The 19,355-nt window shown below is 34.1% G+C and overlaps 1 protein-coding gene across 3 annotated transcripts in view; it reads right to left on the bottom strand.

Moving 5' to 3' along the window:
- The window catches only part of PDS5B (PDS5 cohesin associated factor B), a 108,969-nt gene that overhangs the window by 44,019 nt on the left and 45,595 nt on the right, over window positions 1–19,355 (bottom strand). For all 3 annotated transcript variants that reach the window (XM_005482470.4, XM_005482472.4, XM_005482471.4), the window contains exons 9-21: window positions 18,677–18,792; window positions 16,852–16,946; window positions 14,432–14,577; window positions 13,376–13,527; window positions 11,554–11,667; window positions 10,002–10,083; window positions 6,767–6,815; window positions 5,143–5,282; window positions 4,952–5,067; window positions 3,863–3,968; window positions 2,052–2,212; window positions 1,257–1,380; window positions 336–494 (exon numbers count right to left, since the gene is read on the bottom strand). In XM_005482470.4, the coding sequence (XP_005482527.1) occupies window positions 336–494; window positions 1,257–1,380; window positions 2,052–2,212; window positions 3,863–3,968; window positions 4,952–5,067; window positions 5,143–5,282; window positions 6,767–6,815; window positions 10,002–10,083; window positions 11,554–11,667; window positions 13,376–13,527; window positions 14,432–14,577; window positions 16,852–16,946; window positions 18,677–18,792 (1,560 nt within the window). The remainder of the gene's footprint in view (window positions 1–335; window positions 495–1,256; window positions 1,381–2,051; window positions 2,213–3,862; window positions 3,969–4,951; window positions 5,068–5,142; window positions 5,283–6,766; window positions 6,816–10,001; window positions 10,084–11,553; window positions 11,668–13,375; window positions 13,528–14,431; window positions 14,578–16,851; window positions 16,947–18,676; window positions 18,793–19,355) is intronic.

The raw sequence follows: 19,355 nt of genomic DNA, 5'->3' as shown, positions 1-19,355 counted from the left end.
GTGTATTTTAATTTCAAATGTAATATACTTCCTAAAAATCACAACTCACTCAAGATAAGAAACAGAATGAAATCATAACAATTTTCCCTTTTTTAATGAAGGCCAAATCACAAATGATGAAATGCAGTGCTATGCAGGTCATGACTTTTGTAAGATTCCCAAATCAGTAGAACTCTCCTTTCCTGTACCATGTGTTTTGAAAAGAGTCAAACTACATGAGTAAATCAAAAGACAACTATAGCAGAACCAGCATGCCAGATATCTTCCCAAGAACTTGCTGAGTATGATACTGCAGAAAAAGCATACTCTTAATATAAGGTTTTAAAAATACTCACCCTATCATTCATTAGCAAATCTTTAACAATAAAAGTAGCAACCAAAGATTTCAAAGGGGCAGCAAATTGGTCAGGTGCAAGCATGGCTATATGGCCAATAGTAACCAATGGCGTAATGAGGTGCTCAAAATTGCTTGGATCCAGACTTTTATGCAGTGGCTAAAAAAAAAAAATACAACAAATTCAACTATTTCTGATATAATCTGTGTCTTACTGAAGGGATGGGAATGACTTGTCCTTGTCTATTTCAGAAATACAATTTCAAAAGAACTATTGATTATTTAATTTTAAAGATACATTCACTAGCCCATCAAATCTTTCTCAAGTCAGAGGAAAGGTCAAGATGACAGACAAAATATTTATCACCTCTGGATAGTTCCAAAAGTGACAGCTCAAGCATGACCATTTAGGAAACAATGGATTAAAAAGCCTACTTTCTTGTGGGAGAACAAGTTCTCAAGCTAGCAATTCCAGTAATGGACTATGAGTCAGCCTTCAAGATAAGAGGCTGAGGGCCACTAATTAAAAAGCACATTTGCAGTTACAGCTAAAAAATTCACTTAGTCTGTACCACAATTCAGTTTTCCTAAATTTCTGCAACCATTTAAATACATTTGACCATTTTCAACAGGGGTAAGGAGTAGCATATGGTTCCTCTTTGTATGAATAGTTCATGGTTCTAGTACACAGCCTAACACTTGGTTTTACTCTACCAGCTCTTAAAATACACAACCTAAAACATGATGAATCACGAGATACAAGAACAGCCTCTACTATCATTCTTCAGGCCAAAATCATGTAAGAACAAAAGGTATGGGGAAAAACATATTTCCTAAATCTGCTACAACTTGCAACTACATCCCTTAGTTTACATACGCAATATAAAAGATCAGTAAAAGTAACTCAAGTATTTAATATTACCTCAAATATCTGTGCAAACTGCGTTTCTTTGCTGGAAAATATTGCATGGATGCAGTGAATAGCATACTTGGCTTGACGAGGGGGTCCCTTCTTAGCTTTATGGTGCAACACTGGAAGCAAAGCACTAAACAGTTGTGTAACAAAACAAATAGACAAACAGACCGAGAGATAAGTAATTTCACAAACTGAAAATTTTCCAAAACATCAAACTAACAAAGAAGTACAGATATACATATAAAAATCACAACACTTCTGCAAAAGCATTAATTGCTTTTGTTTGGGTAATTTCCTCAAAAACAAGAAGAAAAAAATTATTTACATAACTTGCAAGCAAAAAAATCCTAGTTTTTGTTGATAAAATAGTATGTGCTAAAATAGGCATTGATATCTGCACAGGTACTAAATGTTCTTTTGGAAATATTTTGGCCTACATATTGCCATTAAATTGCAAGGAATGTTCTTACACTGCATATATATATATATATATATATATATATATATATATATATATATATATATATATATAATCTTAGGAAAGAATAAGTAATTCTGAAGGGCAACAATATTAATTATAGCAGTATCAGTGACATACTACCTGTCACTACTTTGGGTATATTCATTTCCCTTCCATTCTTCAAAAAGGACTACAATTTAGTTTTTCAAAATCTCTTTTTGGAAATAATACTTTCTTCCAAAAGAATGCAGGATAACGCTACAGCAAATTAAAGGCAGAGTGAGAACTTCCAAAGCCCTATACAGTAAAGGTCACTGCTCAGAGTAAGATAAACAACTTACGATCGTATGTGAGGAAAGTCTTCTTCAATTTTACTTCCTGTATTTTTGAAAATTTGTAATGCAGCTTCTGCCACTTTTTCATCATCCATTTTCAAGCAAGCAAGGAGAGATTCAAAAGTTTCAGCTGAATGAAATGAGATAGGGTGCGTAAACGAAAGTACCTGCCAAAACATGATGAAAGCCATGTTAACATTTTTTAAAGGTCCACTTATACTAGGACACTTCATCAAGAGTCATTTTCCACTGCCATACTGGAACATTTATAATACTCTCCCTGGTTATGATTCATGATCCACATTGCTCTTCTTTTTTTTAGTAGCTCCTAAAGTTCTGTCTTTATACATCACTTCATTAGATTTAATTTATTTCCCCAGTCTCAGTTTCTTCTCCTTCTATTCTGACCATGTACTTCTCAGTGACTACACCTACATTAACAAGTACTGGGTTACAGCAGGAGCAGGTCTTAGGAGAAACCCAAGTGATGCTAAGGAAGCAATATTCATATTCCAGGAGTTTTACTTCAGAGTATTTTTAGAATGACTAAATCCACTTTAGGCAATGCAACACAACATGTGCTTCTGAAGCCCATCTCAATTTTGTTCCTCTGAAAGGAATCTAGCTTGTGTGCCTCCAGACTTCATGTTTGTTTCCTCAGGGGAGGAATTGATTCTGCTCTGAAGTGAAATTCCTATCTCTAAAATAGCAACACAGACATACTCAATAGGGCCTCTAGTCCCCCAGGTTTTTCATATTAACTTAACCGATTCTGTACCTCTCCTTCAGATTCTTGGACTTGGCTGTTTTCAGGTATGACAGTCCTCCCATGTTAAAAAAAATTAAATAAAGAAACCCTTAATTGATCCTCCTTGAAATGTGGTCTTCTCTTCATTTTTAAGTGGCTGTTGATTATTAGCCTTGTTCCACATAATATTCTGACTCATGGCAGAGAAACAATCCTCAAAATCTACAAAGTTCTTCATATGCCGTCTCCTATTTTAACTAAGTTACCTTCCTTCCCACTTCATTGTATGGCATTCCCAGTGCTGGACTTCTACATTTGTTCTCCCTGTATTATTCTGATTATGTATAGACCTCTTTGTTTCGGGCAGTCTTACTCCTCTTCCTTAAATGTGTCATGCCAGTTCATACAAATATGTAAATACTGACTTGGAAGCCTTCATTCAAGCATATATTCTTTCACAAAATGATTCATTCTTTCTTACTCAGATGCATTCTTGTGCTACTGTGTATCTGCACTTTTATCTAAAAGTTCACACCTGGATAAAGAGATTCATCCTTTCAGGTGAATCTACTCAGTCCTTAGTTCACCTAAAATACTCTGAAAACTTCAGTATAGGAGTCCTTTAGATATTAAGGCCTCTGAAGTCAACTCCCACCTGGACTACTTGACAGCCTCTGCTATGTTAGCCCAGTTTCAAGATTACTCATAGTTGAAATAGGTAAGACCCCAACTTAGGTGGAACACAGAGGAACCACAGTGCTGCACTGATGTACAACAGCACCATGTCTACAAATTGCTGAATTCATGCTCTAATAACCAAAACTGCACTGCTACTGTCTCACATGCAACTACGTCTGGCTTACAGAAAAGTTTCTAAATCATTTTTAAAATAGCCTTACTATTTTAGTAAGTGCCAAGATGAGCATGAAGCACAAAAACCCAAACCAGTTTCTTCCAGGTAGGCACCACACGCTTTTGACTAAAAGCAGTAAGTGCTAATTAAAAATTTATTTTAACAAAGTTTTTTGCAAAGTTTCCCATACTCACTGGCCATCAGGACTATACTTGCCTTCAGCAATTCAAGACCTGCTCTGATTGCCTGGTCAGTAGGTACACCCTCATCTTCATCATCAGCTGTTCCATCTATAGACTTGTTCACTTGTTTGATAAGGGCACTGAAGAGGAAAACAAAATATGATCTTGTAGTTACTGCAATTCCACCATGTATGATTACATCTTAAACTTGTGAAAACAATCTTATTAAATCAACTTATTTAAAACATAAGCCTACTATAAAACAAATATGTCAACTACATACATAATCTGGTTGCCTTCATCTCCTATCCAAATCAAAGCATTCTGAAGCATTACACTAAAAAATATTTATCCATCATGAATTAAGAACTATATACAAATTACTCTGGAAGGATGACCAAAATAAGAAAACAATTTGAGCATTACAAGCAACAAACTCAATAAGAACTATGCTGAGGTTACAACCCACTACAGATTCTTAATAATTGATGGAGAATAACTGTTTATAATAGTTAGTCTCTAACCAAGAGGAAAAATAATAACCATTTAACAATTCTGCTAAGAGCTGATGATAAATTTATAAGACCTATCTTCTGCATATTTTTCTTGACAGTAAGGCTTATGTCAAATACTGCTGTTAGTTAAATAATCATTTCAGCAAAAATAATTTCAGCAATCCTCCCCACCATAACTTCATTGGCTCACTCTTCCTTGAAGTCTTGCTGCCTCATCATCATAACCTTTACTTCCTCAGTTACATTACTATTTATGTCACTATGAGCTAATATTCTGGGTCGAAAGTTTCAGCTGAATAGTCTGGACAGAAATTTGTTTTAAAACAAATCAGCTGGTCACAAACCATACTTCGTCTGTCAGCAACACATCCACTTTTACTGACAGGTCATCCCAGCTATGCTGAATGACAATGCAATTGTTTCTGTGACTACATTCTGGACAAGGACAGAAAAACCCCTACACAAAGTGAAACAGAAGAAAATAATGCAGGTCACCAAGCCTTAAGCCACATCCACCCAGCCTATTACTGCTTGTGTTTAAAGACAAAGTAAGAAACCTCAGTTTCAAACTCTGTGATCTATGGCCAACAACACACACAAAAAAATACCTGATGGATTCAGTATCAATGTGCACAGGAGCAATTCTCTCAAGAAGAAACTTTATCATTTCCAGGAAAGGATTTGTTGGTTGCTTTGGATTGCCCAACTTCTTTGTTATTTCCCTCTGAAATATAAGTTGTGATTAAATTTCTAATCAATTCTATTCCAAAAATATTCACACTTTAAGAGCAATTCTTACCACACATCCTTCAGCCTGTTTGCAAGAACATGTTGGGCTAACAAGCATTTCTAACTGACTTCTTATTTTTTCATCATCTTCTAGAACTTGTGTGAACTTTTTCATGAAATCTTGAGCTTTCCCTGGATCAGGAAGGTTTCCTTTAAATAACAAAAAAATGTTCACTATTTATGCAAATTGCACAAGTTTGGAACATCATACAAACCACACAAAATCCAAACCAAATGAACAAAAAGAAAAACTACAAAAAAAACCCAAACCATAAAACACCTCAAAACAAGCAGACATATCTATGAGGACACAAATTTATACAAATTTCCTTTGGCTAATTGTTTTCCCTACCCTTCACACTTTTTTTTCAGCAGGTCTAGTTGCTCTTGCTAATGATATTACTAACAGCTGAAACTGACCTCATACTGTAAAGCCTGAACTCCACAAGAAAATGTACTCTGTATACAGATCACCCAATGCAACAAGTGTGAAAAACATCAAAAAGGGTATTTTTGCTAAATTGCCTTTTAAGTAAACATAAGCTTTACAACAAACATTCAAAAACAAAAAACAGCATTTAAAATGCATTAAGGAAACATAAGATTTACAACAGCTCACAACATCAAAAAAAAAAGGGCATTTAAAATGCATTTCTTCAACTATATCCTCTTTTTATATTTATGTTTATATTATAGCAAGGCAATTTATTGGCAAAGGACTAGTCTATTATTTAAGATGCTTCGTATTTTTTAGTCCAGACAGCGTTAAGCAAAGCTGGTACAGAAGGTGATGTAGCACTACAGGATGGTTGGTTCAAAACAAGCTCTATTATGATTTTGTTTTGCTGTATCGATTTTTTTTAAAAATAAACTGAGAACTAAAAGTATGAGAAAAAATACAAACTAATGAAAAATAGATTAGTATCATGGCCAATGAAGCAGCACAGTTCATTTTTTCTTCTGTATTTTTTCAAAAATGTGCAGTCTTATGTAGTTTATTTTTTTGCCAGAACTGATGGCATTTTTTTTAAAAGGTGAATTTGAAAATGAATTTTCAGAATTGTAAAACAAGTTTTTCTTCATACTAGTTTTAATGCTATTGGCATGGTGGGCCTGGGGGACAAAAAGTGTTGCTTTTGGGTTGGTGGGTATTTCTTTGTCAATAGTTCAGCTTACACAGAACTTCTTCAGCTTTTGAAGTGCTTTCCTTGCTAGTGAAATTTAAACTCTCTTGCATTCCAATGACATTTACAATATTAAAACCTCTGAAGAGAGGTAAGTTAGTACATAGCTTAGTAGTTTAGTTAACATCTATGAATATATACTCTATAATAAATGTTAAAATAGACATTAACACCCTAGATCATCTAGACCTTGATTAGTCCACAATGCAGCCAAAATGTTATGTGATAGGCTTCATGACTGATGTTTTCTTACAGTAAGAGAGTAATTCTGGTTAGTTGCCTTCGTTCTTAAAAGCATACTGCTGCATCACATTTATCATTATTTGCTTTAGATTTTAATCTGCTGCAAAATGCTTTTTTTATAAACTTACCCCAAATTATTTTTAAAGCAAGAAAGCAATATAGTTCTACTGTAATTTTTAGACACTGTAAATACTTTCAGTGACTTACTTGTTATAACCATCACTTTTGAGAATATAGCTTTACTGCTGGCATCTGTCTGCAAGTCACAAAAGAAAAATGGATTAAGTAAAAATTTTTCATTTTTTTATTTCCATTTGAATATTGAGCAAGGAAGATTCCAGACTGCATTAACAACAAGTCTGCATCCATTCTGCTAACACATCAATGTGTTAGAAATCAAAAACCACCACTGCAAATTCAATGTAGACACAGGAAGTAAAAGGTAGATCATCGCTACAGATCAATTACATAAAATACTTTTATCACTTTTCAATCTACCATATAACTTATGAACAGCATGAACGGGCTATTTCTGCAGGGAGTAGTCTCAGAAGAACACCATCATTTTCAGGGCTCCTAGCTGTCACAGCTGAATTCACATGTTCAGACAAAAAAAATTATAAAGGACAGAAATGAGATATAATTTACAGGATTCAAGTAATGCTATCAGCAGACACAAACTTCCCATATTCAAATCTCTTGTGACTCAGGGGAAAACAAAAACTGTACTGTGGAATTTCTTTCACCCTGACTGTTCTGGTCTCCTAATACTACCCAAGTCTTCAAGTTCTGGCTAAAGCTCCCATCAAAAAACATTGAGCAAACTACTAATAATTCAGCCAAAAGTCAAATAACCTGAGGCAAAAGTATTAACTCTATTGAATTATGACAGATAAAAGAAATTTGAGAAACATTTCCTTTAAGAAAATCTGCTGTCACACTTGATCATGGTGCTGTGGCACTTCTACATAATTTTGCATTCATCTGCAGCAAATGAAGATTATACTCCAATAGACACAAAACAGCATTCATCCACTTTTCTACATACGAACAGGGAAGGTTATGTATTTTATTTCACTGTACACCACTGCTGAAGGAGAAAACCAGAGGAGTTGTGATTTATGCTTTTGCTCTTCAGAAAAGTAACTTTAAGGTAAGTTTGATGTCCCTTCTCTCTTAAGTCAGGAGAAATTATGACCAACAGCAATAAAAATTTCCTTAACACATTTCCAGCCTCCTCAATAGTGCTTTGCCTGAGAAGGCCTTGAAGAGGAAATAAGGAGGATGCTCACAGAGCTTCAGTAAATGGCAGAAGGGTAGACTGGGAAGACTTACAGTTACAGAATAATGCAGGTTGGCAGTGACAACTTCAGGTCACACAGTTGAACTGCCTACTCAAAGCAGGATCAGGTTTTGCTTCAGGCAAACTTCTAGTTGCATTTTAAATATTTACAAGGATGAAGATTTTGCAGTATCTCTGTGCTATCTGTTCCCATATTTGATCACCCTTACTGCAATCTTTTTTTTTTTTCTTACTACCTAACCAAAGGTAACACCTGTACGCTATTTCTTTGTGGTAACATCTGTACACTATTTCTTGTCCTATTCTAGTTTATCTCTGAGAGCTATTACATTGCCTACACTTGGCACAGGGATAACAACCACGGGAGAACAAATCAACAACTAAGCTATAATGATTACATGAAGAAATTAGACAGAAGTGAAAAAGCACACAAAAACTCATTTTCTAAAAGGTTACTATTTGATCTCAGTTTTGCTTCCTGAAAGAAATAAATGTTTACATAGCTCTGAATTGCTAATGAATATTTGTCTCAAGATTAGTACTTGGACTGTATGGGATAGTCTCACATGCCATTGCAGGAAGCAAAAGCTTTGCATCAGGGAATTTTGCTTAATTTAGTATGTCAATTTACACAAAGTTTTACTTATTTATTCTGGTATTGAGAAATAAAAGCAAACAAACACTTCAAAGAACAGTGTTCAGCTGCCCCTCAGACACCTCTCTTCCCTGCTCTGCTCTATCACAAACCATCAAAATTCTCCCTTGTAGTCTTGTTATTCAAGAGAATATCCAAGTGCAGAGCACTAGCATATAAGAGCAAAAAATAGGAAAAAATCCAGATGGACAAATGCAAACACATCGAAAGCATGCCCTGTGTCTTGAATTCAATGCTTATGCTGGCATCAAAACTTTCCTGGTAAATAACCGCATTTGATATTTTACAACTGAAAAAGAACTTTTACAAGTTCTGAAAACACAAGGAAAAGTTGAAATTTCACTTTCAACTGAAAACTAGAAAATATCACGGAACTAGCTCAGGTATTAAATGCATCAATGTTAATATTAAATGCACCAAACAACATTAAACACAAGTACATGAAAAGCATTTCAAAACAGTCACCAAGATACAATGAAGCATTGTTGTGCTAGCCTTTACTGCACTTAGAACTTAATATATTACAGCATGTTTTTAACACACTAAGTCAAAATTATTAATTTCACTGCAGTATCTTTTTATTAGCAGGACACTAGCATGTCTAATCAGATACTTTAGATATTCCAACCACACTGCTACCCACTCTTCCTGGTTCAGGCAATTCCAGCAAATGGATAATCATTACATTTATTTCAATACAAATATAGACACACATGGAAAATAAAAATCACACACAGAGGCACATAAAAATTTGAGCATGACAACATTTTCTACTCTATATTATTTCTGTTAAAAAAACATCAGATCAAACTTCTAGCATTAAAGTCAAGTTTTAAGTGTATTTCAAAGCATATCAAGAATTTAGTTTTATAATTCCCCGACCCAAACATGAGTAAGAACATAGATGTAACTAAAACAAACTGAAATTCACTTTATGAGAATATCCTAAATGCTCAATAAATTCTCATTTTTCCTTTCCAAGCAAAATCTGTAAACAAGAAAATTAAATTGTAGTCTGGTATCTCCAGTACAATATTTAAGAAATTTCTGAGAGGGAAGAGGAATGAATAACCTGTTGGGACAAAAATATTCCAATTTCTTCAAAGTTACTAATCACATGTAAGATAACAATTTAAGAGGGTTTATAAAGGTACTTATTCTTAATTACTTGATTTGGCAGTCAAAAATAATATGCTGGTTTCCCCCTGTTTCAAGAGCCAGAATAGTCCTGGCAAGATGGAACTCAAACACTAAGGCAAAACATTTTAGAAATTTCTATAATACCCTATTCCTCTTTAATTTTACAAACACTTAGTATACACATTTCCTTCAGCAAATGTAGTCTAATGGAGTATCAGTTGACTTTCACAGTATTTTCTATCTGCTATTACAAATAAGCTTGAGATAGCAAAAAAGGGAATTAAAAAACAGTACATTAACTAAAACTGCATATTCACTGGGGAATAAAGATAAGTTGAACTCACTTTGGGTTGTTTTATTAGATCAACTAAATCCTTTACTTGATGTCGTAGCAGATTTTGACATTTCCACATTTCATTCAATGCTCTAAAAACAGAAAAAATTAAAAGAATTGTCAAAATTATCTGTTCAAGGAGTAACACAACTGTCCAAAATGAGTCTTTACAGTCTTTTCAATTTTAGACTCAGAAATGTACTTATCACCTCAGCTTTCACTGAGTGAGCAAAGGCTAAATATTTCCTAGTAGGATACCATGGAAAATAACTTGGTCATATTAGACCGAAACAAAGTTTCATTTCAGATGCTTAAGTACACTGCCTTTTAAAGGAGGAAGTAACTAATCACTTGTCCATTAAGAACTCATTTGTACAAGCCTGAAATGACTCTTCTAAAAACATACCAAGAAGTAGGTTAAAGCAGATGTTTAAGATTTCTATCACCAAAACAATGTTTTTCTTGCAGACAGGAAGCAGCTACTAGATGAATAAATTGTGAAAAGTGGACATGATTAAGTTTATAAGAGATGCATGAAAGATACTCAGCAGAATAGAAAATTAACACACTTTCCAGGAATAGTAAGCCATATAAATAGAAGACACAGCCACATTTACAAAACTTATGGAATCCACAAGTAAAAAAATCATTTCTACATAAATAACTGAACAAATTATGTCCTTAAAATGAGTACAGGAACTGTAGAATTCAGAAGTTACTTGTTGCCTGAAATAAGTAACTTTAAATAATCCATTATGCATTTTCATTTAGCCTACACTAAAAATTACTAGAATAGTAAGTTTTTATTTTTAGTATACTATTAATAATTTTAGTTTGTTATAATTGCCATAACTTTGAACAGGGAATACAAGAAATTAAGGGGATTCAAACACCAGTTTTTGTAGTATTGGAAGGCTTTGGGATCTTTTGAGGCATTAATTCATATACAAAGCCTTTTCTAGTCTCTTTCACAGGAAAAAAAGACCCTCTATTTGATTTTCAAGTGACTGAGTACTACTACATGAAAAACAAAGTAAAACTATCTAAAATCAATCCAACTGTGAAGATTACAGCAGTATAACTGCTATTAGTCAAATTCACGTGCATGTACCCATTTTAGGCTGGAGAAGGCACATAACACAATAATAACGAAGGAGGAAAGACAAACAATTAAGTTCTCAAGACAACTTGGATGCTGCAACAAGGAGCTTATCAATTAAGAAGTTGTCAGGTAAGATTTTGAGCTGATCTACCATATCTGTGTTATCTCTTTGCAGACATGAAAGGACTGGCAAGCCCTCAAGCTTCTTTCCAGATCTTTAACACTATGTTTTTTAGCTGTTTATGGTTGAAATGTACTGCATCTTGTTAGAAAACATCCTGTAAGTTTAGGGGTTTTTCAAATCTCACTTGAAAAATAGATGCTATTTCTACATTCTGTTTTCTAATAGTTTATAAACTATTTCTGTCCACTGACTTAGGCTACTGATAACAATTCAGAGCTACTTCACAATAGCATTTTATTAAAAGCTATTTTGCAAGCAGTAAAAAGCAGCACGTACTTCACAGCATTTGAATCCAGTGTTGCATAAAGGTAATACAAACACTTCATCCGTTCGTTTGTTTCCAAGTTATGAGGGACCATGTACTGAGCAAAAATGCGTTCAACAAGTAACCTGAAAGACAGAATTAAGACATTTAAGCTGTGTAGGAAGAACACAGCCTGGAATTGCTGAAACATCAATTCAAAAATTCTCAGCCCTATCTAAACATCAGTTATAGCAAAAAAATTATGGAGATATTAAAAAAAATCTAAAGCTCAAGTTATTTGACATAATTCAGCATAAATTAAACAGAAATTTTTCATTATAGAAAGCACAATGTTAATGCCGGCATTAGGAGATTTAACAGATCTCCTAAAATTATCAAAGTCAGATGTATTAATCTAGAAGAAATCAAACAATTCAAGAAAGATACTAACTACCAACCCAATAAAATGTTATCATTTAATTTCATTACAAGTCAGTATTGGGATAAATTTATGAACTGACCCAATTTAATTGCCCTAAAATAATACTGCTACTACTAATAATAATGCTTTAAAAAAGGAAATATCATGTTGATTATATCACACAAAATCATGAAGCCCAGAAGGAGAATTCAGATGCCAATTAGAAGGAGCTGACTTTCTTCCACCCTTATCTGGCCCCTTCCCCACAGACTGAGTTTATCCCATGACTTTTGCTTCTGCAATATAAATGCAGGTATATTCCCAAGGGAATTATTAAAAGCTTCTGTGTAACATGAAGCTCCTTATTTGGAAAAAGGAGGAGAGAGGCTTGAGCCTGACAGTTACCTAGAAAAGACTGAGAAGAAAATAGAAAAAGAGAAACCAAGCCCACATGCTACTCCTAAATACCAAGAAGTCCAAGACTGAGGTCCAATATTGAGATCAGTATTAATAGAATGGAGCAAACCATTAGAAACAATCATGTATATTTATGCTGGAAAAGAAAACAATACTCCTTATACACATTTGGAGCAGATGATCAAAACCCAAATCCAGCTAGTTCAAAAAGTTTAAGAAACATATCCACAGGTAAGACTGGATTTAAGGATCCAGACAGTCTATTTCCACAGCACCATGAAAAAACTACTTGTTTTGAAGGTAACTTTTTGATGTTTTGCATTTTTGAAAAGACTTGTATGGGTTTGCAACGCCATTAGTATCCAAACACACTGTGAAGGCTCATTTCCAAAGCCAACATGATGACCTTGATTAGTCAAGGCAGACTTGTTCCCAAAAATGTTACCCATGTGCAACCATCTCTTGTTCAATACCAACAACTGTATACAAGGCTACAGCTGGTGTGACAGAGGCACTGCTTTCATCACAAAACCAGGAGAAGGCCCTAATTCACAGCTTCTCTGCTACAGAAACCTAAATTTCTGCAGTGTGATAGAGCTTGCCCACTGTCACTACACATGCTATCTTTGAAACATACAGGAACAACATGCAAATCTAAACCAGCATTATTCAAGCAGGTTTGCCTCCTAAATTTTAACATAAAAATTAACACATTACTGATATTTAAACAAAGATCCCCTCTACTGAAGCAGTGGCAAAGTACACCTAAGACTTGTGAAATATTCTGACCTCTCACACCCTTTAGAACCATTTTTGGCCTTAAAATAAGAAACAATAAAGTAGAAGAAAACAACACAGGTCAACATCTGGCTGCAGCTATAAAATCAAAATCGAAACAAACAGGATTATCAAGATTCCTCCTTCTCATCAGCACTGGAACACAAAGGAAAAACAGATCTTCATAACAAGTTATAACACTTTGATACTAAATCGCCCACCTTTTACAATTAACTTACCGGTCATCAATACTGTTTTGATAATATATATGCAGAAGTTTATCTTTGATCCATGATATCTGTTTTGCAGCTTCTTTTCCTGCTTCTGATTGCAATGAATATTTCTTGTATATCTGTGCAAGTCCCATCATAGCTTCCTTCCTCACTCTCCACTTGACAAAAAGAAATAGCAGCCAGTTTAGCAGGTCAAAACTCAAAACTGAAAAGACTGTAGAATTTCTGTTACATATTTCCTAATCTACACCAAAATAACATAATTTAATTCACAAAAAAGCTGAACTGAGTTCTCAGTGAAACAGTTTCTCATTAGGATGTATGTTGCATCACGTCTATTACACTAAACCTGTCAACACCAGTAACTACCATAGAAGTATGCCTCTTGAATTTAGAATTATTACTGATTTAAGCCAACACCCTTTCTCACACTCCATACTTACTATCTGTATTTCTGTTATGGATGAAACAAGAAAAAGCATGTCACCAAATGAAAAAAAAAATTAGGCGATAATTTTTAAAGTTCACCATCATCAAATGTGTTTACTGTGCTTTAAATTAAGTAGCAAACCTCATAAATTTTACCAAATAATGCAATAAATCTAAACTAAAATTCAAGACTATTCAAATTTGCAAGCTACTACCCTGATTTGCAGTCTTTCAATGATCTAATTAAAAGCAAGTAATTTGCAATACATGCAATACATTCTGAAACCTGCTTGAAAAAACTTTTAAGAAAAATGCTAGAATGTTTTACAAAGGTTTTCTTTCATTCAAAAGTTTTACTGGACTAGACAACTGGAACAACATTGTTGGGTTGCAGCCAATTTAATTATTTAAATCACATCTTAAATAAAATACAGCACAATGAAAAATGTAGCATTCTAGTAATGGGAAGAAGGTACCTCATTAAAGATTTCATCAAGGTTTTTTGCTTTATATTGGTTTTCATTTGTAATTTAAAATCAGTACAGCATTTTTTAGAAGTGCTGATTTTAAAGAAGGTGAATATTACAGCTTAGAAGTATAAAACAGCTATTACCAATACTAATTATGTCTTACCCGCTTGTCCAGTGTCCTTTCTCTGACGAAATTTAGCAGGTGATCATTGACAAGCAGAAGATCTTTTTTAGCAGCAGTAACTATGGATACTATAACATCATGCCGTATGGCCTCCTCAGGATCATGTGACCTTACTTTCAGATATTCTGGGGGGAAAACATGAGTCAATGTAAGTATACAACTTCAGCTACTTTCCCCATTAGACAGAAACAGAACAATATTTTATTCTGTTTGAAGCATCAGCAGTAAGAAACCAATAATTTTTTCTATTTACATTTACATTTCTGGAATGTCAGTAAAATTTCACATTTGCTTAGAATATTAAAGATGCATATTACTGGCATTATTGAAATAAGAATTATGTGGCTGCAATTTCTTTTTTTATTATTTCCTATAGAAGTTACACTATGTAGACATTAGCAACTATCATAACCAAGCAGGACTGGAGCTGTAGAGTAGAATAGACAGTGCTTGAGAACTTGCTAACCACACCACACACATTTTAAAGTCTTACACCAGGCTAGAAGCCACTCTCTTCTTGCAGACTCCATGCCTTTTGCCTCCTAGAGCACATCAGTTGCACACCTGCTCACAACTTCTGTATTACCCACAAGGAATCTAGCTCACCTGCTCCAGGAACACTCAACAGTATGAGCCATGTAAGCATCGTAAGCTGGGACAAATCAAGAAATACTTCAAACTATAATGCTTATTTAGACACATCATAATTTATCCATCTTGAACAATTTTTCTAGATTATTCTGGTACACTGCTACTCATTCACTAACACCAATAATCTCACATTATCAACACCTAACTGCTTTTACATGTCACATTTGTTAGCTACCTATTGTCAATTTAAAAGCTGACAAATAAAATGGCAAAGTTCATTTATCTTTTTAGCTGTATTTTAGGCTATTTTAGAAGCACAAAAGAGTAGGAACACCCTAACAGAAGTCAAGATTGCTGTTCACTGCATACATCAGTGCAACACTGAGAACTTTAAGAAACTTTGCAAATTCAAACTTTATTTTGAATGAAAGAACCAGAGGTTACTATTCTGTCATGACTGTTCAATGACCTGTGAAAGTTTTCAAGTCTCATCTGAAACACTAGCCATTAACATTACCAGTAATAAGCCCAAGTGTCAAAAGAGCATATTTCAAAATAATGCTTTGCAGTTATGAAGACTATGAAATTTTTAATTCAAATAAGCCTTTTTAAAAAAACCTATTGTTTCACAGGAACATAAACTGAAACAAATGAAAAACACTGCCATTACACAAAACAATTCTTGTCTCCAATACCAGTGAGCCACAGAAATTTTTAAACTATTTTGCTTTGATAAGCACTGTGGGGAGAGAGAGGAGGAGCAAGCAAAATTATATTTCCCAGAGGAAACCATTAGAGGGGGCACAAAGTCTTTCTGCAATGTAAAAATAAAATAAATTGAAAATAAAATTCTGATAATTAAAAATGAAAATATTTTCACCATTCTATTAAGGAAAGACACAGAACCTTTTGGGTTTTTTACGCTGGCTTAATTCAGAATCACAATATATTCTGAGTTGGGAAGGGACCCACAAGGGTCATCAAGTCCAACCCTTATGGCCCAAATGGGGATCAAACCTATGACCATGATGTTCCATGCTCCAATTAACTGAGCTAATCTCTGGATAACACTGTAACTACAGGGTGACTCCAGCCTGTCTCTGCTTGTGTCCAATTTGACAAATACCCAGCAAGCAGGAGAACAATCCAATGTACTTTAAAGTCCTTTTAATTCCCTCCTCAGGCCAACTAGGCAAAGATACTGACTCAAAAAAACTACATGTAGGAGTTTGATGATCAGGGGAAGATACAGTCTAAGGAAACCAACCAATTCTCATTAATTACATGTGTTTTTTTATTAAGACATGGGAAGCAGCAAATAATAAAGGCTTCCATTGATGCCAGTTGCCTTCTTCCTACAGAGCTCCTGAATTTCAGGCTGTGTTTGATCTGAAGGAGATGGAACTGTGAAGTTGTGCTCAGTTATAAGGACTGTTACGTTTTAGACAGTGACTGTATAAGACTTAAACATTTCAGCTTTGTGCAATTTAGGTCTCCCCTAAGCACCCTAATTAATAAACACCAGGACCATTAGGTTAGGCAGGCTGTCTTTACCTGATCCCATGGTGCTTAACTTCAGCAGCAGTTGGGAATGCAATGGGAGTGCTACTGCATGAGAGGGAGAGAGTCTTTGTGTACAATCCCCTCAGCCTGAGAAGCAACACTGAAGGCAGGGACTTTACTTAGAATTCCACAATCAATCAGGTTCTGCACAAAATCTGACAGCATTATTTGACATTACAGCTGGCCTTTTTGACTCTTCCAGTAGTCTTAAAAATGGTTTTTTAATGTTATAATGAAACTGATACCTGTTAAGTCCTTTGCCAGATCGGGGTGGTTCATAAGGCAGTGACTTGCAAATTTGACACACTCAAGGCGAATAGGTACGTGGATATCATTAAACCTGGTTAGAAACAAGACAATGCATTACAACTACAATTCCACTTCTACCAAAGCAATCTGTTCATTTTTACACCATATAAAATACTTCTGAAAATGTTTTTTATGCTTCCCATGCATGGTTACATGCATACAGCATCCCTGACTTCATAGTATTAAGTACACTGTCTTTAGCTTTAAAAAAAATTCTCATATTCATTTGTTGATTCATGTTTTGAACATGAAAAGAATTATCTTCTCCTGGTACACACTGAAAACTCCCAGGCAGACAAAAAATTATTAGAAAGATATACAATATATTTTAATTCCTTTTCTGTAACGCTACACCTAACTAACCATGAGAAATGTATCAGAAACTCAAAATTTTATAAGACTGTGACATTCATCCTACTGCATGACAGGCATCAAACAAATGTGTATTTAGTCTGCTACAAATTTTTTCTGAGATGGATCATTTAATTGGATTTCCTCTTGGAAGACTGAACTCAATTTGATGCTTGGAAACTAGTATTTTCACATTTTTAATTATTATATAAGTAATTTTATAATAAAACTGTTGATGCAATTAGTTAGATGCAATTAGATGCAATTAGAAGATAACTTCCAAAATTAAATGCATTTTCAAGCTATCCTCAAAATCCTTGGCATGAAACAACTTAAAAATGTAATTTTAGAACACTGTTGCTATTGAAATTTATTTATCAAAATAAATATCTTAAATAGATTTTAAGGAATACCTGGTTTTAGTAAAAGCTAGTTATGTTTTCAAAAATCAAGAGATTTTTATGAATGCTTCCTTCAATAACACAGCTATTATAACTTTGTGAAAATTTTATTATAACTTGGTGAAAATCTTTAGAAGTGGTAAATGCATATATGTGATCCATAACTAGCAGAAAACAGTTATTTTGAACAAACTGCACATAATCTCAGTGTAATATAATGAAGCATTTTCCTTTGGGCCCAATCAGATGTGGAAATTTTTGATGACATTTCCTGTTTTAAATAGTTAAATATTTTCATTCAAAATACCTTGCTTCAATTAAGTTTCTTCTATTCTTAAAAGTAGCATTTCTTTGAGGACTCTGCTTTTGATGATTGAATGCTATATTATAAACTATGGCATTTGCAATAACTTTTAGAATATATCCTCTTTTACTCAAATCAAAAATATTTTCTTTATAGTAGCCAAACTGGAGTTTCTCATAATTATAAGCTCCAGCTGTATTTTCTATCTCAAATTGGCAGAATATTTCAAAAAACAGGAAATGAAGTACGTTTGCAGCATCATAAATACCACATACTTTTTTAAGGTACCCGTACCATTAAAAAAAATTAAACTCATACACAAAGACTGTACATAAAAGCCTCAAGAGCACTTTTAATATCACCTAATACTAAAAACATCCTTTGATGCTGTTTTAAAATTAATCCAGCATTGAACAGTTTCACTTGTGAAGAAATTAAAGTATTCATTTTTCTTGACAATGGCAACAAAGCTAGTTAAAAAAAAAAGAGCATTTAAGGAGATGATTTGTAAACGTTCACTCTGTGGAATGACAGATGTGGAAGATATGTGTAAAATTGCTTCAGCATTATCTGCCAGAACTCAGATAAAGCAGCAGGAGGGAATTCAGGCTTAGCTGTGTCACTTTAAAAAAAAAACCAAATCAAATGCATTTGACTTCATTGTATATACTTCCTCCCAGGACAGGAAACTAAACCAGAATATACCTCCCCAGGTAGCACTGCCAAAGCGGTTTGTTTTGAGATGCCAACTCGGAATCCTTTGCCCCAAACATTTTTGCTAGAAGTTTTACAACCTGCAGACGTTCTTCGTTGTCATTGCTCTGGAAAATGAACAGATTTTTCTTAAAGTTAAAAGAAAAACTAATCCAAAAAACAGAGTTCTGTTTTGTACAGTTTTTACACCAACGCACTTCCATATTTCTAGAAATATCACAATACAGTTTAATAGACTTCTCTTACATACAAAAGTCTATCAAGGCAAAGACCCTTCATTACTTTTTTGAGAAGACAAAATAATAAAGACTGTGAAAATGAAGAACAAGGTTAAGACAAAAAACACTGTGAATGAAGCCTGGTGAAAAATACATCTTTTTAACACTTATTTACTGTTTACTGATTGTTAGGAAATCTGATATGTGCCTGTATAAGTTCAGACACAACACAAAACTTACAGAAGTCAATCTATGCTTGTCTGGTATACAGTTCTTTAAAACAGTGCTTAATTGCTTAATTAAAAATATTAGTCAAAAATAGTAGTTTCCGGAATACAAATTTCTAGAGAACATCAGATTAAGTACCCAAGATCTGAGATCCACAGGATGTGTCCTGCATTTGAGCCTATATTCAAAACTGCTGAAGTACAACAGATAGTCTTCCTTTTATA

This window comes from Zonotrichia albicollis, chromosome 2, assembly GCF_047830755.1.
Source record: "Zonotrichia albicollis isolate bZonAlb1 chromosome 2, bZonAlb1.hap1, whole genome shotgun sequence".
NCBI classification, from domain to species: Eukaryota; Metazoa; Chordata; class Aves; order Passeriformes; family Passerellidae; genus Zonotrichia; species Zonotrichia albicollis.
This window is presented reverse-complemented; position numbering and strand designations above follow the sequence as displayed.